General features: G+C 38.1%; 1 protein-coding gene across 1 annotated transcript in view; it reads left to right on the top strand.

Annotated features, from left to right (window-relative positions):
• The window catches only part of efnb3b (ephrin-B3b), a 74,223-nt gene extending 66,495 nt beyond the window's left edge, over positions 1-7,728 (top strand). Inside the window, exon 5 of the mRNA XM_016285640.1 lies at positions 5,356-7,728. Within this exon, the coding sequence (XP_016141126.1) occupies positions 5,356-5,777 (422 nt within the window). The 3' untranslated portion in view covers positions 5,778-7,728. The remainder of the gene's footprint in view (positions 1-5,355) is intronic.
• The last annotated feature ends 15,708 nt before the right edge of the window (positions 7,729-23,436 follow it).

Genomic DNA, 23,436 nt, shown 5'->3' with positions numbered 1-23,436 from the left:
ATTTGAATGCTTGGCCAAAGAGATGTATCTTTAATCTAGATTTAAACAGAGAGAGTGTGTCTGAAACCCGAACGTTATCAGGAAGGCTATTCCAGAGTTTGGGAGCCAAATGCGAAAAAGCTTTTGCGACCTTAGGGAGCGTGATGGATTTTAGCGTGGTAGAAGCCTAGTTAGGTACGCAGGAACCAACCCATTAAGGGCCTTATAGGTAAGTAATAATATTTTGTAACTGATGCGGAACTTAATAGGTAGCCAGTGCAGAGACTGTAATATTGGGGTAATACAGTGGGGCAAAAAAGTATTGACAGCCCCACAACATTACTGCTCTAGAGGAGATCTGGATGGAGGAATGGGCCAAAATACCAGCAACAGTGTGTGACAACCTTGTGAAGACTTACAGAAAACGTTTGACCTCTGTCATTGCCAACAAAGGGTATATAACAAAGTATTGAGATGAAATTTTGTTATTGACCAAATACTTATTTTCCACCATAATTTGCAAATAAATTCTTTAAAAATCCTACAATGTGATTTTCTGGATTTTTTTTCTCATTTTGTCTCTCATAGTTGAGGTATACCTATGATGAAATTTACAGGCCTCTCTCATCTTTTTAAGTGGGAGAACTTGCACAATTGGTGGCTGACTAAATACTTTTTTTCCCCCACTGTATGATCATATTTTCTTGACCTGGTAGGGACTCTAGCCGCTGCATTTTGGACTACCTGTAGCTTGTTTATTGAAGATGCAGGACAACCACCTAGCAGTGCATTACAATAGTCGAGTCTAGAGGTCATGAATGCATGAACTAGCTTTTCAGCATCAGAAACAGCTAACATGTTTTGTAGCTTGGCAATGTTTCTAAGATGGAAGAATGTTGTTTTTGTAACATGGGAAATATGATTTTCAAAAGACAAGTTGCTGTCAAATATAACACCCAGATTTTTGACTGTAGAGGAAGTAAAAGTACATCAGTCTAGTAGCAAATTGTAATCCAAGAGATTATGTACTGTTTTTTGGTCCAATAAATAATATCTCTGCCTTATCCAAATTTAATAGGAGAACATTATTGGTCTCTGTAATGAGTAGTCCACTGAAGGCGAGTTGAAGATGAACCCAAGTGCAGTTTATTTACAAAGTGATCCAAACATCCAAACAAAGACTTGTCTTGACTCGAACAGACTTGACTCGAACAGACTTGACTGACCGACAGCAGGTACATACATTTATACACGACAAAGAACAGTGGGAACATGAGGGCTATTTGTAGCAAACACTATGGGTCACATGACAAGTATCAACCAATGAGCAAACAGAACTGAGAACCACATGACAGGACAATAACCAATGGGGAACAAGACACATAACTATGACAACCAATCAGACCTTGACATATACACAGGGCAGAAATACATGAGGGCAAGGGAAGCATGACACCAACAGCATGAATCAAATTACAAAAATAAAAGACATGAAAACAAGAACATGAAACAAACCCAAAACAGATATTACAGTCATCCAATCTTTTACATTTTTAACACACTCTGTTAGCTTGGATAATTTAGAAGTTTAATCTGGTCTTGTTGAGATATATAGGTGAGTATCATCAGCATAACAGTGGAAACTAATCCCGTATTTTCTAATGATATTACCAAGGGGCAACATGTATATTGAAAATAGCAGAGGACCTAAGACAGATCCTTGTGGCTCTCCATACTTTACTGGTGATAATTGAGATGATTCCCCGTTTAAATAAACAAAGTGGTAGCGATCGGACGGGTAGGATCTAAACCATCTTAAAGCCTGTCCTTGAATACCTGTATAGTTTTGTAATCGATCTATGAGTATGCCATCATCTATGGTGTCAAACGCAGCACTAAAATACTGTCTGTCTGTCTGTCTATTTATCTGACTGCCTGTCTGTCTGTCTGACAGGCAGCCCCATGTCTTTGGAATAGTCTCCCATTGCACATTAGATCATGTGACTCATTTTACTGTTTTAAATCAGTGTTGAAAACACACCTTTACTCTGTGGCATACAGTTGTCCCTATCTTTTGGGACATTGATCAGTGATGGATATTGTGTGTATTGTGTTTGTTTGAGTAATTTTTAGACATGTAAAGCACTTTGGTCAACTTGTGTTGTTTTAAATGCGCTATATAAATAAATGTTGATTGATTGATTGATTGATCGATTGTCTGTCTATCTGTCTGACTGTCTGTCTGTCTGTCTGTCTGTCTGTCTGTCTGTCTGTCTGTCTATCTATCTGACTGGGTGTCTGTCTGTCGTCAGTTGGAGTGGTGGAGGGCGTAGGTTGGTTTGGGGGGGCTGCAGGTCATTACGAGCACAATAACACAGACAGTCATAGAGACACGGAGCGAAGGAGGAGGTGGAGGAAAGGAGTGAGGGACAGAGAGAGAATTGAGGAAGGAAAACGAGAGGAATTGTGTCAAGAATAATGATGGGCCAATTGAGAGCGCCTGCGGTCAGATCCCTGTATTTCTGACTGTTCCCGTGCTCGGCAGGGGCTCTCATTGTCTCCCGTAGAGATCACAACTGCACACACACATATACACACACACTGAAACATCAGCTATGTCCGGCTAAGTAGGCACAATGGTCATTTGTTCCATGTCTTGTATTTAATGTGTGTGTGTAATCAAATCTGTTGTACCTTTCCAATCTGTTTATAGTTTGTGTTATCAAGAATTTTTTATTCTGCAGAACACACAATTTTGATATATATTTTCAATATTATCTTCAAACTGTCTGTTTACATACGCCAGAAGTATACAATGACTACAGGCTGTCAAAACGTATAATGAAAGTAGTCCATAAAACAGTTATATTTCAAGCCTTCTGAAGCCATACAGGTTTGTGTGAACACCAAAATTTAAGTTTGATTCAGTTCAATTTACATTTATTTGTAAAGCACTTTTCACAATATTTATTGTGCTTTACAGAAAATGTTTCAAATGTTACAATCAAGAAGCCAGAAATGACTGTATCAAGTAATTATTCTTTTAAAAAAAATGTATTTCAGTTGCCATTTCAAGCTAATTTGATGTCACCAAACACCCTTGGTTTTACATAATGCACAACCAAACATGATGGTGGACAGAGAGCAAGATTTACATTGTAAAACTCACTCAAATAACAATCCGTTGCTCACTCAAAGCTATCATATTGCTTCAGAAGACTTAAATATATTACCACACAATCATATGGACTACTTTCATCTACATGTGTCAAAACAGCAGCTGAGACATTGTGCACAACATCTCCTTCTGTGCTCCACACAAGAAAGAAAGTGCTCCACACAAGAAAGAAAGTCCTACAAGTTTTAGATTTCCGTTTTTTGAGTGAACTGCCCCTTTAATAACCTATAAAGACTTTAATAATAAGGCAGTCCACTTTTGAGAATGACCATGTGGTGGCTATCTAGCACATCTCTAATGTGTTGTTTTGTACTTCCTCAGGTTCCTTGTCTTAAAGAGCCCAATCAAGCCACAGTGTTTAGATTGGCTTTCATTTCCCCTGCGAATTGCCTCCCACACGCCATAATCCCGTTATGTAAAGATAAATTACTAATATAGCCTCATAGATCCCACATCTATTAAAATGCACTCTCAGCTGTTGTTCATAGAAGAGGCTAAATACATGATTCCAGTGTTTAAAGCTGCAGAACATAAACCACAGCTCATATTTCCATGTGTAAATTTTTTTTATTTTATTATGTTTTATTAATACAGAGGAGAACATTTAGAGCTGCTGCTCCTTGGTGTGTCCTCTGAGTGTTTAACAGCTTTTATGGTAATAAAAAAGAATGATAAACAACTTCCAGCAGCAAAAAAAGTTGCTATATTAAGAATAATTCATGGTGTGGCCTCAACTGCAAGCACTGTAAAGGCGAATTCACACAGAGGCCAAATATTCAGCATGGATGGATCTATGAAACTATTCATACTGGAGATGAAATTTTGCCTGATTATGGAAGGTTTTTCAAATTTACTCTCATTGTGAATAGACCTTTTGTCTGAGCTTTGTCACTGAACCGTTTCGTACTTGTTGTGAACAGGTCTTAATGCTGTGTCTAAATACTCATCCCCTAATCTTTATTTTTCAACTTAATGGTCTGATGATTGCGGTTCACATCTCCATTGCCAGACTGCAGTGGCTGACCACAGGTTTACACTGCGTGTTTTACGCCTGTGCCAAAGCATGCATGTTTGCGGAAACCTAATCCACCTTGACTCATTGTGATGTGAGTCACTGGTCAGCGAGTTCAGAGAGAAGTCCAGTACTTTACAAAATCCTCCAAATTTTATTCCGATTTCTGACAGTTTGAGTGAACACGGAGGACTCTAATTGGTGCGGTCTGATCTGTTAAGGACATGAACAAGCCAATCAAAGGGTTAGATGACTGGCCCCGTTTAATTTGTTCCATTTGATTGGTTAAAGTCATTAACTAGCCTACCAGATGACGAGGTAGACCGAGGAAGGATATGCTAGAGGGCAGGATGTGGCAGCGCTAATGAACCCGCTACATCAGACTAATACTCATGTAAGTGTCAGAGGGCACTTCTCTGAGTCTGCGCTCCAATACAGGAACAAGTTAAAGGTGGTCATCTCACTAATGGGTGTCATCACCACATGCAATCCAGAAAAGTTTCCCTGACTAAAAGCACTGAACTTTAGAAAACTGTTTAGCCTAGGGACATCAATTTAGGGGACTTATGCAAACTAATCTAATGTTGAAGTTTGTTCAAAGAAGCAATATGTGACACACTCTATAATTTTGGCAGATATCACGGTGAGCTGTTTGTGGAGAAATGTGATTATAAGCAAGAAAAACTAGAATTTTGACTGTTATTTTTGATGAATTTGTAGCCTTCATATTGCCCAGTTTATTACAAAATTCAAACAATAAATTTTGTTTTGTCACTCTTTAATATGGCGTGACAGATTGCTGCATTGCTGAAAGTCATTCAATATCCATAGCTTATTAGATATATATATGTGTGTGTGTGTGTGTGTATGTGTGTAATCAAAATACAGTAAAACAGTAATATTGGGAAATATTATTATAATTATTATATTAAAAAAACATACTGACCCCAGACATTTGATCGGTAGTGTATGTTAGAATAAATCTCCTACACTCCTAAAAAAAAGTCTGAAAAAGAGGCCATGATGTTGAAATAATCATTGAATTATTACATATTTAATTATTTTATAAAATTTTCTTGAAATAAATATATTTGAGTCAAAATGACTCAAAATGATGGAGGTGGTCACATATATGGAGTGTCTTTATATATCTGTTGAATTGATCAAATTTTTCTCTGTTTTGCAGGTGCTGGAAACAACACACATCCCAGAATTCCCCCTAGAGGTCCTGGTGGAGAAAACGGCCCTCTCCCCCCCTCCAACATCGCTGTTATCGCAGGTGCAGCAGGCGGTTCAGCTTTCCTACTGCTCGTAACTGCTGTGATCTGCGTGGTGTGCTACCGACGACGACACGCCAAGCATTCTGAATCACACCACCCTCCCCTTTCCCTCTCCTCCCTGACCTCGCCCAAACGGGGCTGTGTCGGGGGTGTAGGAGGCGGCAACAACAACGGCTCGGAGCCTAGCGACATCATCATCCCGTTGCGGACTTCTGACTCCGCCTACTGCCCGCACTATGAGAAAGTGAGTGGGGATTACGGCCATCCGGTCTACATCGTACAGGAGATGCCCCCTCAAAGTCCCGCCAACATCTACTATAAAGTATGAGAACCGGAGACAACCTTACCGACAACATCTGCTAAGACCACACCACACCGACCTTAAACAACGACCTAAATCCCACCCCCACAGTCTGCACCCCAATAGATCAGATCCTTTTACCTTCACACGCATTTCTCCGACACACTGACCATTCATGGTCGAGTGTGTCTGTGTGTGTGTGTGTGTTACCATTCTTCGCAAACTCACCCAACTTCGGCCTTTTGTTGGAGAGAGAATGTCCTGATGTGAGGGCCTCCCTCTCTCTGACATCCCACATGGGGAAAAATTCTTAAAGCTAGAGAAGACCTCCTGGAGTGAATCAGTCCACTGAAAAAAACATGAACTCCTTTTTTGGGGGGGCATTCTGGAGCACAAGCATCAAAACTTTTTCTGATGTACTTGAAAAACTGAAACTATACACACACAAAAAAAGAAAAGAAAACTCAACCCGTCCAAACCTACAAAGACAACTTTGACTTCGAATGCTACATTTACTCACAAATAGCAGTCTAGTTTGTGTTAAACTCCTTCGAAAGGGGGAGGGGCCATTGATTCATCCAGTCGTCACACGGGGCTGCAGTCACGTGATCTAGGACCCATGTGTTTGATTGGTGGAGTTGTAGTGGCGTGGAGAATCCTGTATATTTTAATAACGTGTGTATTTTGTGAGTGTGTAGGATAAATATTCCGACACTACTGTCGCACACGTTGTGACCGGCGTGCTTCAGTACAACTTGCGAGTGTTTTTGTGTATGGATGAGTGTGTGTTTGAGTAAACTGTTAGCGTGAGCATGGGAGCGTGTGTTTGTTAGACTGTTTTAAAACCAAAACACAAAAATATGAGCGAACATCAAAAAAGGTTTTTTATCGCTTTCAACACATAGATTATAATTATATATATCTAGAAACAATTTTTAGATTTTCTTTTCATGTAAAGTTACAGTTTGCTAGGCCTAATTTTTGTTTTCCTATTTTTTTATGACATGCTGACCTTGTTTCTTCCCCTTTTTGAGTGGTAAATTAATTTAATGCTTTCAGAAACAGAGTGTGTTTGGTTCCCCCTCATTTTCCTCTTTCCCAGGAGTCTCCTCCGCTCTACACATATATTTTTTATAGCTCCTTGTACTCTGATGTAGTTTTGAAGCTAGACCTCGTTTGTGAATGTGTTGAGGTAGAACAATCCGAGAAAGTTTTTTTTATTATTATTTTTAAAGACGCTTGGAAAAAAAGGGGAAAAATCCAGAAAGGAGGGAAGAATTGGATGGGGGTGAAATAAAAAGAAAAGAATGCGAACACCGCCTGTTGGGAAAGCAAACGCACGAGCGAGGAAACTTCAAGTAAGACTGTGAAACTATGGAAGAATCACACATTAAAAGAAAAAAAAATAGGGGAGGGGGAGGTGGGGGGAGAGAAGGAAAGTCGAAAGCTGATTGAAGGAGAAGAGAGAGAGGGATGGAAAGGTTTTCAATAAACTCGTCTGAAGCTGTGGAAGAGGCAGATTTGGGCCCAATGGTCTTCTGAGGTACAAAGAGACAGATGAGGGGAAGAAAGAAACTCATTCTCTCAGATGGACAACAGGATAGATGGACACAGAATTACTCTTTAAAGACACACACTGCTCTTTTTTGTTCACATGAAGTGAAGTGGAAATATTTCTAGTCTCATTTCAGATTCTTGAGTATCGGACACGTCTCAATTTAATAGACATGTTCACACACACAGACGGAGAATGACTTAATGGCCATGGCACACAGAAAAGCTCTTGTAGAGATTTTCATCACACACACACACACACACACACACATGCACAGCTCCAAAACACAATCAAAAGCCATTCTGATTGGGCATATATGCTGGTTACCTCAACAAATGCCATGATTAGCGTTGTTTTGTCACATTCTCTTTCTCTCCTCTCTCTCTCTCTTTCACTCTCTTACAAACACACACACACACATACACACACACACACACAGGTTTGTTTTTGTGAAAAGTGGGGACATCCCATAGGCATAATGGTTTTTATACTGTACAGACCGTATATTCTATTGCCCTACACCAACCCTACCCCTAAACCTACCCCTTACAGGAAACTTTGTGCTATTTCAGATTTTCAATACACTCCATTCTGTGTGATTTATAAGCGTTTTGAAAAGTGGGGACATGGGGTAATGTCCTGAAAAGTCACCTTCTCCTTGTAAAACCTATGTCATACCTTTGTCATTATACAAATGTATGTCCTCATTTGTCACAAAACTGCGCACACACACACGCACACACACACACACACACACACACACACACACACACACACACACACACACACACATTCAATCATGCAGCCTTGTAACTAGCTGTGTGTGTGTGTGTATCTCTGTTAGTGCCAATGAAAACCTTTCTTTTAGGCCTGAAATATATTCTATACAAGTATGTGATCGTAAATGCTTGTGTCAGAACTCAGTTGCATTCTCAGCACATATTAGCATAAACTGTCATCTTGTATGGTCAGTTTTTTCTGACATGGCAGATCAACAGTTTGGGAAAGAATCTTACAAAGCTAGTTAGCTGCTGTTAGTCAATGGCTGAATTTGGAGTAGGATACTACTTTTAAAATGTCTGTCATATAGTATGTACTATTTCTAACTTATGCTGTTTTGAAATGTTAGCTAAAGCTATTCAAAGGTTGAATTTAAAACGGCATACTAATAAACTAGTATACTATTACGAATACAGCCTTTGACTAGCTTTAGCTAATTAGCAGAGGAAAATTAGCTAAATGGCAGAAATAGTAATTACAGAGCTCCATACATGACATGTGGGGGAAAAACAAGATATTATTGCCACAAATGAAAAATTCGTTCCCACAAGTTCTTAATTTGTGGCCTGGTTTCATTAGTTCACTCTGTTGTTTTAGTGAGGGCGAGGGAACAAATTAGTACAACATGGCCACTATTAAACTGAAATGAGGGAACCAATTAACAGAAAGTGGTCACAAATAAATAAGTTATGAGAACAAATTACTAATTGGTGGCCATTTTATCTTTTTTTTCCCTGCATGTCATGTGCGAGGCTCCATAGTAAGAATAGTATACTAGTGTGCTGTTCCGGAAACACTTAACTTTACCTAGTAGCAAATAAATAATAAGTAAGAAGCCCCACACGTGAGATGTGGTGGAAAAAAACAAGAAATCTTATTTGTTTCCACAATTTATTAATTTGTTCCCTCATTTTATTTAAATTGTAACCAATTGTGGACATTTTTTAAGAAAAACTAGGGAATGACTATTAATCTTTGGTCGTTTTTTTCCCCTCCACATATAATGTGCAGGGCGCCGTAGCAAAAGTAGTAAGCTAGTATACTATTAAAAAAAAAATCAACTAAACTTAGCAAGTCACATTAGTTCTTGCACTTGCAATGTGTTGACCAAACATTAGCATCCACATACTTGCAAAGAATATGTTTCTGGCCTTAGGAGTTCAAATTGTGTTTTGTTTCACTACCATTGTAACAGTGTGTTTTGTATGCGTGTAAAAGAACGTTATCGCTAAGAAATACACCACATACACGCACATAATAACAAGCCATTCATACCCAAATATGTTGGTGGTCTTATTTTGGGTTGGGACTTGAACAATCTGTTACTGTTTTCAATCTGCCTAGAAAGCTTCAATATTTGTCTCTCAAAAGCATTTAGTTTTGTATCACTCTGGTGCATCGAGACTGTGAGAAAAAAGAAACATGACATTGTTTTCCTGTCACATTGATGTTTTCTTCTTACATGCAAATTTGGATTTTGTTACTTCAATATCAAGTTGCCTAAAATGTGGAGGTGTTACGTTTGTTCGGTGCTGTTGTATTTGTGGGCTGTTTCATACATATTTAAGCGTTTGATTTTGGTTCAAATTCTGTTGCATTTACTAAAACAATCAGCGTAAGCCATGTCTCTGACCTTGTGCACATGGACTTGGATACGTGTGTGTGCGTGCAGGTGTGCGTATGTCCGAAACACACGTGGACATCGTTCAAAGATGGACCGACACAGAGGGTGTACTGTTGCGTTCGGATCACAGAGGACACACGAGAAGACATAAACTCTCTCTGCTCACTATTCTCCCTTTTTAGGTCTCGTTTATCGAACATCTGGCCGCAGAAAGGTCCATCTTCTGTCTTTCACATCGAGCGGTTCTTTGTGCACTTGCTTTTGCCACGAACGCTGGGACCAGTATTCTGTACGCAGACACAAGCGGGGACGCACCACAAAGTGTGTATTTTTTAGAGAACGCTTCAGTTGTGTGTACGTGTTTCTCTGTGCCAATAGCCAGCGGGTGGCGGCCACTTTAAAGACCTCCATTCCTCTCCAGTTATGTGTTCAGACGTTTGTAAACCACCATGTTTGTGTGTGCGGTTTTCTTTTCCGTTTCCATCCCTCCATCATTCTCCCTCACGATCCCTCTCTTGTTTTCCCTCCTGCATACATGCCTTTAAAAGGGTTACACAACTAATACATTCCTTTGAAGAAATGTTGATTAAAAAACACACACACACAAAAAAAAAACTTTACAGTGCATTCTTGGAGTTTCTTTACTGTGTGTGTATTTAATTTTCAAATGCATTGAGTTTTGTGGACTTCCACTGAACGGGCAACTGAATGACATAGAGAAACCATTTAATGTTCTTTATTTTTCTTTCCACTCCATCATCAATCTCTTTTTCTTGGTATTTCATCTTCTCTAAAATAAACACTGGCTTTTACAGTCACCATCCATTGGCAGTTAAGAAATTAATGTTTTTTTTAAGTGCACAGAAATACCTTTTGTCATATTAGTTATTCAAGACTGTATCTCACGTTCTCTTTTATTGCTTTCCTTTAGATCTTTCTGTATGTTTTCCATAATGCCATTCAGTTGCCAAAGCAACCATTGCCTTTTGGCAACAATTTCATTTTTATGAAAACTCGCGAAATCTGGTACTGATTGTCCCCATGAGGTTTCCACACAGTTACAGGTGATGCAGAGGCGACGACCGTATTACTGGCCTGGGAATGCTTAAGTCATGCAACAATCCTCTCATTGGTGTAATGTGATTTAGGTGTGAAGGAGAAGGTTCTAGAACACATGGGAGAGAAAGAAAAACACTTAAAAAAATGTCCTTCTAGGCTTCTGCGGTCATCTTTATTGCGTAATCATTTTTCTCAAATGTGCTTGTACACGTTTAATGACCCAGAGGAACATTTTATTGCCCATGGCTTGCTCAGGGAATTTCTCAACTGTGTCTCAGATTTTTCTCCTACAGTTTCCTTGGTTAAAAATGAAACCTCAGTAAATTAGACAATTGTTGACGTACAGTCAATAGAGAGATATAATTCACGTGGATTGTGTAGATAATTAGGTTTTGCAAAAATTTAGTGATAAAATGTGTGATAAAATGAATGTGGATTGTATAGATAATTATGTTTGGTAAGATTTTAATAAGACATGTTTGAGGTCATAAAAGTTAAAGTAAAAAGTCTTTTTAATCTCCATTTAAAATCATTGCTGTCTCTGAGAATGTTTTTCTCCCCAGTTGAACTCATAGGACCTAAATTAAATATATGATTAACTTCAAAAAGTGCAACAAATACATCCAATCTGCATTCAAAAAGAAATTTTAAAAAGCCTTAAAACCCTTTTTAAGTACCCCAGAATTTTAAACCATTCATTAAAAGGTTATGAATTTTATAACATCTTCACATTATTTGGAAAAAAATATATTTTGTGATAAAATTGTGCAAGTGTTCAATTTTGATCGTATAAATATGATATATTTAGATAAATAATAGACATTTTATTACGTTTTATTCATTTAATGCATTGACATTTCATCATGAACCTGTGGCCTGCAGCTTGCCATCCACTTAAAAAAAAATTGGTTTGAAATGCCACCAAGACAAATTTTTAACCTATCTATCATATGTAATACATTTATATTTTATATTCCATATATTTCATCAATATGGATGTATGTTTTATGACTCTCAAAGCCGTGATTCCCATCCACTGACATAATATGACTGACAGACTGCAACGGTTTGACTTAAAAATCTCCGTTTGTGTTCTACTGAAGAAACAAAGTCACCTACATCTTGGATGCCCTGTGGGTAAGCAGATAAACATCAAATTTAGATTTTTGGGTGAACTATCCCTTTAAGCTGTCACTCTTCGCTTTGAGTCGAAGACTCGAAGTACAAGGATTTGACCTCGCAACAAAATCATTGCCCCATTAATGTGAGTAGAGTATTGTGGCATGAGATAAATGTTATGGCATAAGTCTTTTAACATTCTTTTAATAGTTAGTATAATAATTAAATAAATTAATGTTTGTATGTGTGTGTGTTTGTGTGTATAATAATTATTTGTAAAAAAAAAAAAATCATTTACAGATATTTACCATAATTTATGCTTTAAGTCTTTTTAATATACCATGAATACACACAAACTGCTTTCTTCCTGATCACAGCTGTGCTTTTCTGTGAACTAGAGGAGCACAGTTTCTGTTGTGTTATTAAAAAAGAAAGAAAAAACTCAAACTTGGCCTAGAGTGAAATCAATTAGGAGATAATCCTCTATAATCAGATTTGAACAGGTTTTGGCAGCAAGGCTAAAAATCCTAAAGACCGGCGCGATTGACTTGAATGTCGCCACAGGAGCCTTAAGACGGCGTTGCTATGGGGACCCTCCTGAAGGTCAGAGAGAGCGAGATATCGTTTCCTGACCGCCTGCAATTTGGCCATTTGAAAAGCTGGTCAGTCATCTGCATATGTGCAAAATGAGAGAGGGAGCGATAGAGAGAAACAAGAGGGAGAGGAGAATGAAGTACAGGCCACCTCCCCTGTGTTTCTTTTCTAAAGGCTGAGGTGAGGAAAGGTGAGGGCTGAAAGTCAAGTGTCTCACTCTCTTTCTGTCTCTGATTGCACCTGTAGGCAGCGTCGACTGGAAGTGACTGGTGAAAAGATGGGTCTTTAAGTCGTCACCAGGAACCCCCTCTGCTTAATCTCTCTTTTGGTCTCAGCCACCACAGCTCTGATCTCTGACAGGGACATTCACTCTCTCACTCCGTCTGAATTTCTTTCTTCTCCCTCTTTCGACATGTTCTCCTCCCTCTCTCGTTCAAGCCTTACATTCTTTACATTGTAGGAGAGAGAAAAACAAACTGCTACAGTTAATAATGGGTTCGATGACAAGTGTAGCTGGCTGGTAAAAATTAAGCTGATAAAGCAACAGAACTGGAGCGAGAGAGAGAGAGTCAGAGGGTGTTCATTTCAGATTATTAATTTATTAACATGATACCATACCAGCCGAATATCCCATACAATACAGTTCATACACCCACACAGTCTCATGTTCTCCCTTCCACTTTATTCACAAACCGCACGCTCTCACAAAACCTTAGATCTATATGATAGCACCCGAAAACATCGCTGTGAGTTATGGGTAATCGTTTGCCCTCGGATATTCACACAGAAAATTGCATGGTGGTCCCATGATCTCATCCATCATTCATTCACATTATATCTAGAGTGTTTCTTTCATCTTTGATACTTATGTTATTAGAGTTGAGGAGAAATCAAAATTGGCGTATTACTTTCTTACCGCAAGTTTCTGGTCTTATTTTGAACAATTATGCACATCGTGCTAAAGAAGTAAAATGTTTGTTCTTCATAATCAAACTTTCATCAAACTAGCTCCGCCTCTAAAACAACTTTTCTTTTTGTCTGCCAAGGCCGCTATTTAGCTACAAGTTAGACATTGCTTGAGGCTGCTGTTGTAGGTCATTCAGCCTTTTTACAATCTTACCAAGCTGTAATTTAAAACTAGTTACTTACAACCTAAAGCATTTCTGGAGCTCAAACAGTAGAGCATGGTGCTAGCAATGCCAAAGTCATAGGTTTGAGTCCCAGAGTTGACAAAATGTGTAGCTTGAATACACTGTAGATTGCTTATATTTGTGTAAATGTAAAGGTTACAGCAATAATCACAAATAAAGTGATTGGGATACATCAAGATGCTCTCGAGGGTGAGCTTGACCTTCATTCCCCACCATCTTGGTTCCCAGTTGGCAGAGGCTCAAATAAATATGGCCTGATGCCTGAGACAAAAATGTAATCCTCACAAAAATCTACTGCAAATTTGTACCTAACATTCTGGTATTAAGCACCCACTTTTGAAGGTCCAATCAGTTATCAATGGATAGAACACATTTCCCATAAAAAAAAATGCTGTTCTTTTGAACTTCTATTCATCAAACAATCCTAAAAGAAGTCTATCACATGTTCCACAAAAAGCAGTTTTCAACAGTGATAATGCTGTAAGACATGTTTATTGAGCATCAAATCAAGTCAAGTCACCTTTATATAAATTGTATCAAAGCAGCTTCAATCAGCATATTAGGGTCATGTGACACTGAAGACTGAAGTAATGGCTGCTGAAAATTCACCTTTGTCATCACAGGAATAAATTATATTTTAAAATATATTTAAAATTAAGCAGTTATTTTAAGTTGCAATAATATTTTACAATATTAATGATTTATTTCTGTGTTTTTGATCAATTAAATACAGCATTGATGAGCATAAGACTTCTTACTGATTGCAAATTTTGGAATGGTATTACTTTTTTTTTATTGTATTTATTTATTTATTTTTCAGACATGCATCACGTTATGGAATTAAAATGGGTTGCAAATGAAGTTTGTTTTCAAAAAATGTTTTTCTTTTTTTAAACTTTCCTCACAATGGATGCATCTGTGGTTCAGTGATAGTAGGAAACTAAATGTTTTAAGGGGATTGTGAAGCTAACAGAATAACTTTGTTAAACATCTGTCAGTTTGTATGTTCACTTAAAGTTTGTCTGTTTCTAAACCCTATTGTCATGTATCTTTCAGGTTGCACAGAAAGACTGTCTCTAGAGCGTCCACTCAGCATGCTGTTTCTAAACCAACTGTCCATCTCTCGGCTTCACAACCTGTTTTGATGCCCAGTGACCTGAGGTCAGTCTCACCCTGCTTTAACACTTCAACACCTTGAGATAGCACAACAACAAAAATCAATACAGCCTTCATCTGAAGGGATTTCTTCATTTATTTTTCAAGTCTCAAAGGAAAAAGTGTTCTATGGTGTTTCGTTAACATTGAAAAATATGTCACAGGAAAACAAGACAAAATTGATAGTTTCATGGACATGCGCAAACGCTTATGGTCTCCCAAGCGATGTGTCAATAATGGACCCCCAAAAAGCCTCAAAATTCAATTTGAAAAGTTTTCTCAAAAATTCTCCAATTGACAAGAGTCATTCAGCAGCAGAATAGCTGCCCTGCGTCCCCTCATCTCCCCACCCTCACTCGCTCTTTCAGCCCAGAAAAGAGGAAAAAAGTAAAAATGAATCTGCCACCTCCCTTACTCCCCCACTTACTCTCTTTTTAAGATGCATGCACACACACACTCCCGTTGCTTTATTGAGGCAGCTGCACCCTTTGACCTCTGTGCTTGTGGAATGTGTGTGTGTGAGAGAGAAAGAACGGCGGGGTCTCTTTTTCTTCATACAACAAAGGCTGTCGGATCGACAATAGAGTGGCAGAATAGAGTGTGTCCAGAGGGCCAATGAGTCGTGCTAGCTTGCTAAACCGGCGAGGGGGACGGAGAGACAGTGAGAGAAGAGAGAAAAATGTAAATTAAAAGAAGAGGAGAAAAGAGAAGAGGGATATTTGTTTTGTCTGGGCACAGTCATAAATAAATGACTTCCGATGCAAAGGGAAGCAAAAAGATGGGCCCATGTTTGGTTCGAGACGTGTGTGTGTGTGTGTGTGTGTGTGAGGGGCCCAGTACACACAGCAGGAATGTGGGCCCAATGACTCATTGCTGCAAATGACATCAGCAGTGTCAGCCTCAAATACTGCCAAATGCTGCATTCAGAGAAGGAATGTGTGTGTGTGTGTTCCGTCACGCTTTGCCTCAAAAAGTGGGTTTTTGGAGATATGGGGGCAGTTTGATGATATTCTTTTCAATCCTCTCACACACACACTTGGTTTTATCGATCGTTGTGGCAGAAGGCAGATGTATACGTGTAGTCTACCATCCAGGAATGTATGATGTGATTCACTTTAAGGCCCCGTGTTGGGCAGGCCCTAAATCTCTTCAGCCTAGCTAAACTGAACCTAGAATTTCCTCAATATATGCCACTGGTAGCCTTAAGGTCTCCAACCTCAACAGATTACATATGGATCTCAATTCTCACACTTTTACACACAAAAACACTGACTAACAGAAAGCGCAGTCCAATAGTTTTGAAACGCCTTAGGCCAAGTGGGGTTTTGGACAATAAAAATAAATCCTGATCATTTCTTGGCATAGATCTACAATACAGTTCAAAAGTTTGGACTTGACATTTATAATGTAACAAATTTCAAATAAATGCTGTTTTTTTTACTTTGTTCATCAAAGAATCATGAAAAAGAATGTATCAGAGTTTACACAAAAGTATTAAGCTGCACAACTCTTTTCAACATTGATAATAATAAGAAATGATTCTTGAGCACAAAATCAACATTTTAGAATAATTTCTGAAGGATCATGTGACACTGAAGACTGGATTCTGGAGTAATGACTGCTGAAAATTCAGCTCTGCCATTACAGGAATAAATGACATTTTAAAATGTTATGAAATCTGAAATAATATTTTGATATACGTTACTGTATTTTTGGTCAGATACATGCGGCGTGTAGTTTAAGCAAGTTTATGCAACCAATCACTGGTTGGCTCTGGGTGGTTGCCAGTACATTGCTGTGTGGTTGTTAGGGCACTTCTAGAGGTAATTCCTTTCTGGTCAACAGAACCCATACCTAAGGCCTTATTGCCAAATGCAAAGGTGGCACAGACAGTTTAATGCTGCTCAGAGGTGGTACAGTAAATGCTTTTTACACAGCAGTTTGTACACTGTATACAGTTATACTAGAAGCTGAGGTGGGTCAGAGCAGGCATAAATTACCTTATGTATTCTAGCCTTAGATATGACTCACATCCTTCTTGTGGTGTAAGTCTATGGGATGTTTTTGCTTGTTTTATTCTCTTCCAGGTGAAAATCATTAGATTGATTAGAAAAGTAATAGCACACCTCTCCTCAACATAGCGCATGCAGTCATGTCTGTAGCACAAATGGACGAATTACATGCTAGAGTTTAATGCGTATAGTTATGGATTTGTTAAAATCCCCAAGCCCACTAATTATAAATCCCCACTAATATTAAATAATTTTGGGGAAATGTTTTTATTTCATTCATCAGTTCAAAACATGTTTTTTTTTGTTTCTTTAACAAAACAGGTGGTCTCTGTGTAACACCCCCTCCTCTTTTCATTTGTGATTTCAGTCACTCCATCTCCTCCTCCTCTCTCTCCCTCCCTCCCTCCCTCTCTCCAAACAATGCTTGAAGGTGGGTCTCTCGTCCACCAGCACAAACTCACCCAAACTCTCCTCGGCTCCCCCCCAGACCCCCATCTACCCCTGCACCTCCTTCCTGCTCACGCAGCAGCTGCAAGGCTCCTTTGTAGGGAAAATGATGCGTGTCCAAAAATAACTGGATAACATTTTTTCTTTCCCAATCGTAACTACATCCCCCCCCGTACACCTCCATCCACTCCTAATTTGTTCTTTTTCAGGATTTCAGTCTGCGAGGGTCTGGGGCTGTGCAGGCGGGTCTCTGAACAGTATAATGTGTCTCTCTGTCTCCATCTCATGTAGCTATAACATTAAACTTTCAACCTTTTCTTGGACAACAAACTGTTTATAAGAATTTTTTTCATTACAGTTTTGAAGGTTACCATGTGTAAAAGCACAGTGCTGTGCATCACAATATAAAACATGTAATGCATATATTTACGTAAATTGTATACATTGCGTAATTGTAATTGTGCAGCCATTGGCTTTCATTATATAGACAAAAACAGAAGAGTAAATAAACGATGACAAAATGTTCTTTTTTGGGTGACCTATCACTTTAATTAATTTTCATTCTTGTTTTAGTGCTGATCTAGCTGGTGGGCTAGTATAGCCTTGAAAGAAGCTCATTGACCTAGGTAGACTTGTAAGCTAAGCAGCCTGATAGGAAAACTTGGTCATTTCAGCAGTGAACAGATGGGAGACGGAGGGAGAGGATTGCTACTAAACACTCCAAGATGTTTGAATGCACTTCTGGAGACATAATATTCAGAGGTACATACTTTCATAGTGTGTAGCTACACACACACTCACACACTGAGTTTTGCTGCCACACAAGGGAATCCCTTTTGAGACTTCAGCTTCATTATGATCTGGCTTACCTCAGCATAGACTGGAGTGTGAGCTCTTTGTTGGCGTTGTCAGGGAACAGAGGGAGAGTGTAAGACAGAGAGGAGACTGTCAAATGTCAGGCCCTCCCTCCATTCTTTCTTGTGAAAAACACTAATGACTTTTCCTTTCTCTTCCCCAGCCAATACTTTTCATTAGGACGGCCATTACTGACTCAAACTCAGTCATTACTTGCTCGCTGCTTTCACTTTATTGGCATATTTATGTTTTGTTGAGTGGATAAAAGTATTTTTCAGATACTACAAGAGTTGTGTGTCAAAGTAATTAGTCGGATGCTGAAATGTGTTGTGGGATAACTATAGGCTATTTCTCAACTTTTACTTGAGTGCTTTTTGGCCAAGCGTTGTTTAAATTTTTTTGTGTACTGTTATAGAATTGATTAGTATTTTGAATGAGCTTTTATTTGTATATTTACAGTTTTCATTTTAAGTTTAATTTAGGTTCTAGTAATTTTGTTATGTGGTATTATCATTTTTATTATTAAACAAAATATATTTCTATTTAGCTTTATTTTTATTTCATTTTTAGTCATTTTAGTTCTTCAACTTCAACTTATTTCATTTAATTCAGTTATTTATAAAGCACCTTCACATTACAGAATAGCCTCAGAGTGGCTTTATAATATGAACATTTTATAATATTAAGTGCACAAGTAAGACTTTAAATGACCTTTACAAATATTAAGCATTATTATTTATTTAGTTTAAATTTACATTTATTTATTGAGTTTAAATTTACATATAGTATTTATCTTTTATTTTATTTTATTTCGGCTTTACTTCAGTTAATGAGAACAATTTTAAATAGTTTTAATTTTAGTTAAAGGTACACTATGTTTAAAATGTACAAAATATAATGATACAATGAGCGAATACATCACAAATCCAGCGGTACACCTATAATAAGTGTTTATATTCTATTTTAGACAGAGTGGGACGCCAACCACTATGGAGTGGCCGAGACCTGCGTGATTCATCATATTCATAAACAGAGAGAAGAAGCTTCAGCTACATTGTTTTTCTGCAAGACGCATGCTCTTTTTTTTTATTAACCTCTGGAGCGGCAAAAGTTACGTAGTGTTCCTTTTAACAGTAACTATGATTTGGCGCGATTTTTCTTTGGTGACACTTCTCTTTTCAATATATCAAAAACAAACAATGCTTGTACAAGCTGTATGAACTACCTTTATAGTGTTTTTGGCCCTTTTTAAAGCTTGCCAGTTCATGGTCACAATACGCTTTCATTGTATGGAAAAAACATTCTTTAAAACATCTCCTTTTGTGTTCCACTGCAGAAAGAAAGTCATACAGATTTGAAACAACATTTGCAAGGCTGGATTAAGGATAGAGCCAGTAGGCCCAACGCCCCAGGACCTCGGATTGCCAGGGGCCTCCAAAGCCTCAGGCTGCGCACCCTAAGACTGCCAAAGTAAGCTGAACATCAGGGTCCTCTGCGCAAGACCAGCAGACATTTCCTCATTTCAGCAGAATGTGAAATGAGCTGGTGAGTAGCATGTGCCAAACAAATCTCAGTTTATTCTCACTTATGTCTACAGAATAGTTTTTTCCCTTAATTTAGTGTACATATTTGTGTAGCCCTGCATTTTACATGGTGTGCACTTTTATGGTGTATAAAACATAATTAACTTGTAATGCATACTCTATTCAGTGCCTGATTAGAAAACCTGGAAAATAGACATTCTTCAAAATATCTTTTTATGTTGAACAGAAGAAAGAAACTCATCCAGGTTTGGAACAACTAGAGGGTGAGTAAATGAAATATTTTTTGGGTAAACTATCCCAATAAAAAATAACCAATGCAAATGATATGTTTTTATACACATTGCGTTTTTTTTGTTTGGTCAGGCATTACAGACATCTACTCTATGGGATCTAAGGCGGACTCAATTCATGACACCAGCACTGAACATGAGGGTACGTAAATAACGGCAGGATTTAGCATGATCTGTTCCTTCAAAAGTGGATTTAAAGCATGTTCTGACTTCCGCAAGATTTGGGATTGAACATCTGAGTTGCAGAGATAGTGAGCGTAAGACCTCATATGTATTCTGCTAACCCAGAAGATAATTTACTGGCGAGTGCAAGATGTGTTAGATAGTCTGACAGGTGTAGTCCTAATCTAGAATCTCACAACCTCGGATTTGGAGTTTCTCTGCGCAGTGTGCCAGTATTACGGTTCATAAATAACTGTGCTTCCTTCCCATGACACATTTATTTGTAGAAATTTGTATGATTCATAATGTGGAAACAGAGTGTTTGTAATGAACTGCCTTTTGATAAATTTTAATTAAATCCCATTAAACCCGCTGCTTTGTCGCATGTGGAAAAGGCGGCTGACAGTAGTTAATTAGCCTGTTTAAGCACAGCTCGCTTTTATAATGCATTTTGCTTTGTCATCATCCCGCTTTTCCCTGTAATTAGGCGTGACAGTGCAGGAGGTGCGACGTGAGGGCCAGGCAGCGTGAGCGCTAGATGGAGACAGGAACGTGTGAGGAGAGTGTGTGGGAACCAGAGTTTAAAAAAAAAAATTTATATGGGTGCCAGGTGATTACCTTACTGAGTACATACTCCCACACCATGCATTATATTTCCTCTTCCAAGCATAACCCCCACCACCTACCTAATCCTCCTGAACCCCGCTCCCCTCCTCTCTCTCCTTCCTCATCTCTCCCTCTTTTCCCCCATCTTCCCCGCGCCTAGCAAAAAAACTCATTTCCTCCTGTGCCTTGAGCAATGTGTGCCACACTAATTGCGCAAAGGTGGAGCGACGCTTTTGTCTGTGTTTGTGTGCAAAATGTATTAGATTCACTGCGTTGTTAATGTGTGTATTTGCATGTGTCCGTTCGTCTAGGCGTAGTTCCAGGGCTTCCTGTGCCACTTGGGCATCTTAAAGTCTGCCAGTCTGTCGGTACGGGAGACCCAGCTGGACCGAGGGCTGTGATTGTGTGTTGGTGGAATCAGTAATGAAGATTTAGTGCCAAGAACATTAGCCGTCTTGAGCCTCAAACCCACACAAGAGCCCCCAGGGTGCTCAACCTTGAGCTTGTTGCCCTCTATGTGTTCGTGTCTTCAATTGTTCATAGCAAGATACATTTGTGCTCATGTGGAGACTTGTTTCGTTATAGCAAATTTTTATGTAGGTCCTTGAGGTATATGTAAGAGAGAATTTACTGCAGCATCCTTTTTAAAAAAAATTTCGGAGCTGCAATTATCATCTAACACTTTCACGTTCATTAGTGACACGTGTTCTTAATAAAGGTATGCGATGTGGTTACTGTGGAAGGTGTGAAGGAGCGCTGCAAACAAACGAAACCATTCCAGACTCACCGGCAGTGAAATTGTAGTGTCTGGCATGAAATGCACAATTTTTGGAACAGAACGGTGGTTTACTGCATAACGTGCAGTATATTTTGTTTACTGCTTACTATTTAAAAAAAATAGCATGCAGAACTGTGTGTATTATGTAACTATAAATATCGGATCGTGTGCATTATTGTCACTTGACCTCCTCATCTTTTTTCATTCAGCAAGTGGCGTTCAGTTATCACCATACTAAGGTTGTTGTTTTGCATTTTTAATTCAAGTCTGAACTTTAGCTGTCCAGCCAAGAAAAAGATGTTGAAAATCACAGCTGATCAGGTTAAGCAGCACCAGATATGGAAGGGCAAGTTGGGCACTTTGCAGTTTATAGAACCCAGCATGGTTGTGCACTATTAGGAAATTAATTGAGAATGCCTTTTAAATTGTAATTCTACTTATGGGTTTAAACTGAATTTGAATTGAGATAGCAAAAATAATGTGTTTAATTGCAAATAAATTTTTTTATTGTCTTTAATTGAAATTCAAATAAATTCATGTAACTGTAGTACACTAAAAATTTAAATACTTTTCGGGAAAATTTTTAATTTGAAGAATGAAGTAGTCCTGATAAATCTGTGGTTTTTCAGCCTTTTTGACTCCAAGGCACCATACTAAGGTTGTTGTTTTGCATTTTTAATTCAAGTCTGAACTTTAGCTGTCCAGCCAAGAAAAAGATGTTGAAAATCACAGCTGATCAGGTTAAGCAGCACCAGATATGGAAGGGCAAGTTGGGCACTTTGCAGTTTATAGAACCCAGCATGGTTGTGCACTATTAGGAAATTAATTGAGAATGCCTTTTAAATTGTAATTCTACTTATGGGTTTAAACTGAATTTGAATTGAGATAGCAAAAATAATGTGTTTAATTGCAAAAAAAAAAAAAAAAATTCTAATTTTCTTTAATTGAAATTCAAATAAATTCATGTAACTGTAGTACACTAAAAATTTAAATACTTTTCGGGAAAATTTTTAATTTGAAGAATGAAGTAGTCCTGATAAATCTGTGGTTTTTCAGCCTTTTTGACTCCAAGGCCCCCCCCCACTGTCCACAACAGTGTTTGGTCAGGCACTCCTAGCTTCTGTAAATTAAACTGCAGGATTACAGAGAGTTGAATGTTCTTATGTTCTTTATGATTTATTGGATAAGTAGAAGAATATAGTAAGTATAAGAATATTTTTCTTATAAACTCATAGATTCTTTTTCAATAAAATAGTTTAAAGCTTGGTATAACTTGGCATAAAGACATACTATATTCATTATAAAAATGCCTATTATTGGAGCATAAAGATTTTATTAATTTAAATGACTTGTCAAGGTCTAGAAATCATACTTTTAAAATTAGGCTTCCTCGTGCATCCAGGTTTTTCAAGACCCTTGTTCAGTGAATTAAAATAAGAAAAATATTACATTTGAGTTGTTTTAGCTGATTTTAATGTTTGTTTTTTCATATTTTAAATAATTTTAAGTCATCTTGAGGCCTCACCCCAGTCTGCCTCTGCTCTTTGGTTAAGAACTACTGTGATCGACAGAGGTAAAAGAACATTTAATTTCCCAGAATGCATTGCATGTTTTGAATTTCTTTGTATTGCAATTCAGTAATTTCATCTTCCTTTCATTCTGATTCAAATTCCTTTCAAAATCAATGTGGATTGTGGCCAGTTCAGTTCTCATTCACACTCTTGAATTGAAAGGAAGCTAATTCTTCAATTTTGAGTTTTGAACAACCCTGTGATATAGTGCATATTGCACATTTTGCTAAATGTGGATCCTTTTTTTTTTTTTAGAATTCCTCACTTAATTCCAGAATTCAGCTTGTATTTTGAAAGCAGCCTGAAACTCCACAGGAGAGTTGTAATGCTTCAGCTGGTCTGATGCAAGATTCTTGATGTTGTTGATGGCATGATTTGTACCCA

The sequence above is a fragment of the Sinocyclocheilus grahami genome, unplaced genomic scaffold (assembly GCF_001515645.1).
Source record: "Sinocyclocheilus grahami isolate Dianchi unplaced genomic scaffold, SAMN03320097.WGS_v1.1 scaffold200.1, whole genome shotgun sequence".
Lineage (NCBI taxonomy): Eukaryota > Metazoa > Chordata > Actinopteri > Cypriniformes > Cyprinidae > Sinocyclocheilus > Sinocyclocheilus grahami.
Note: the sequence above shows the minus strand (reverse complement) of the source record. Positions and strands in the feature narration are given on the sequence as shown.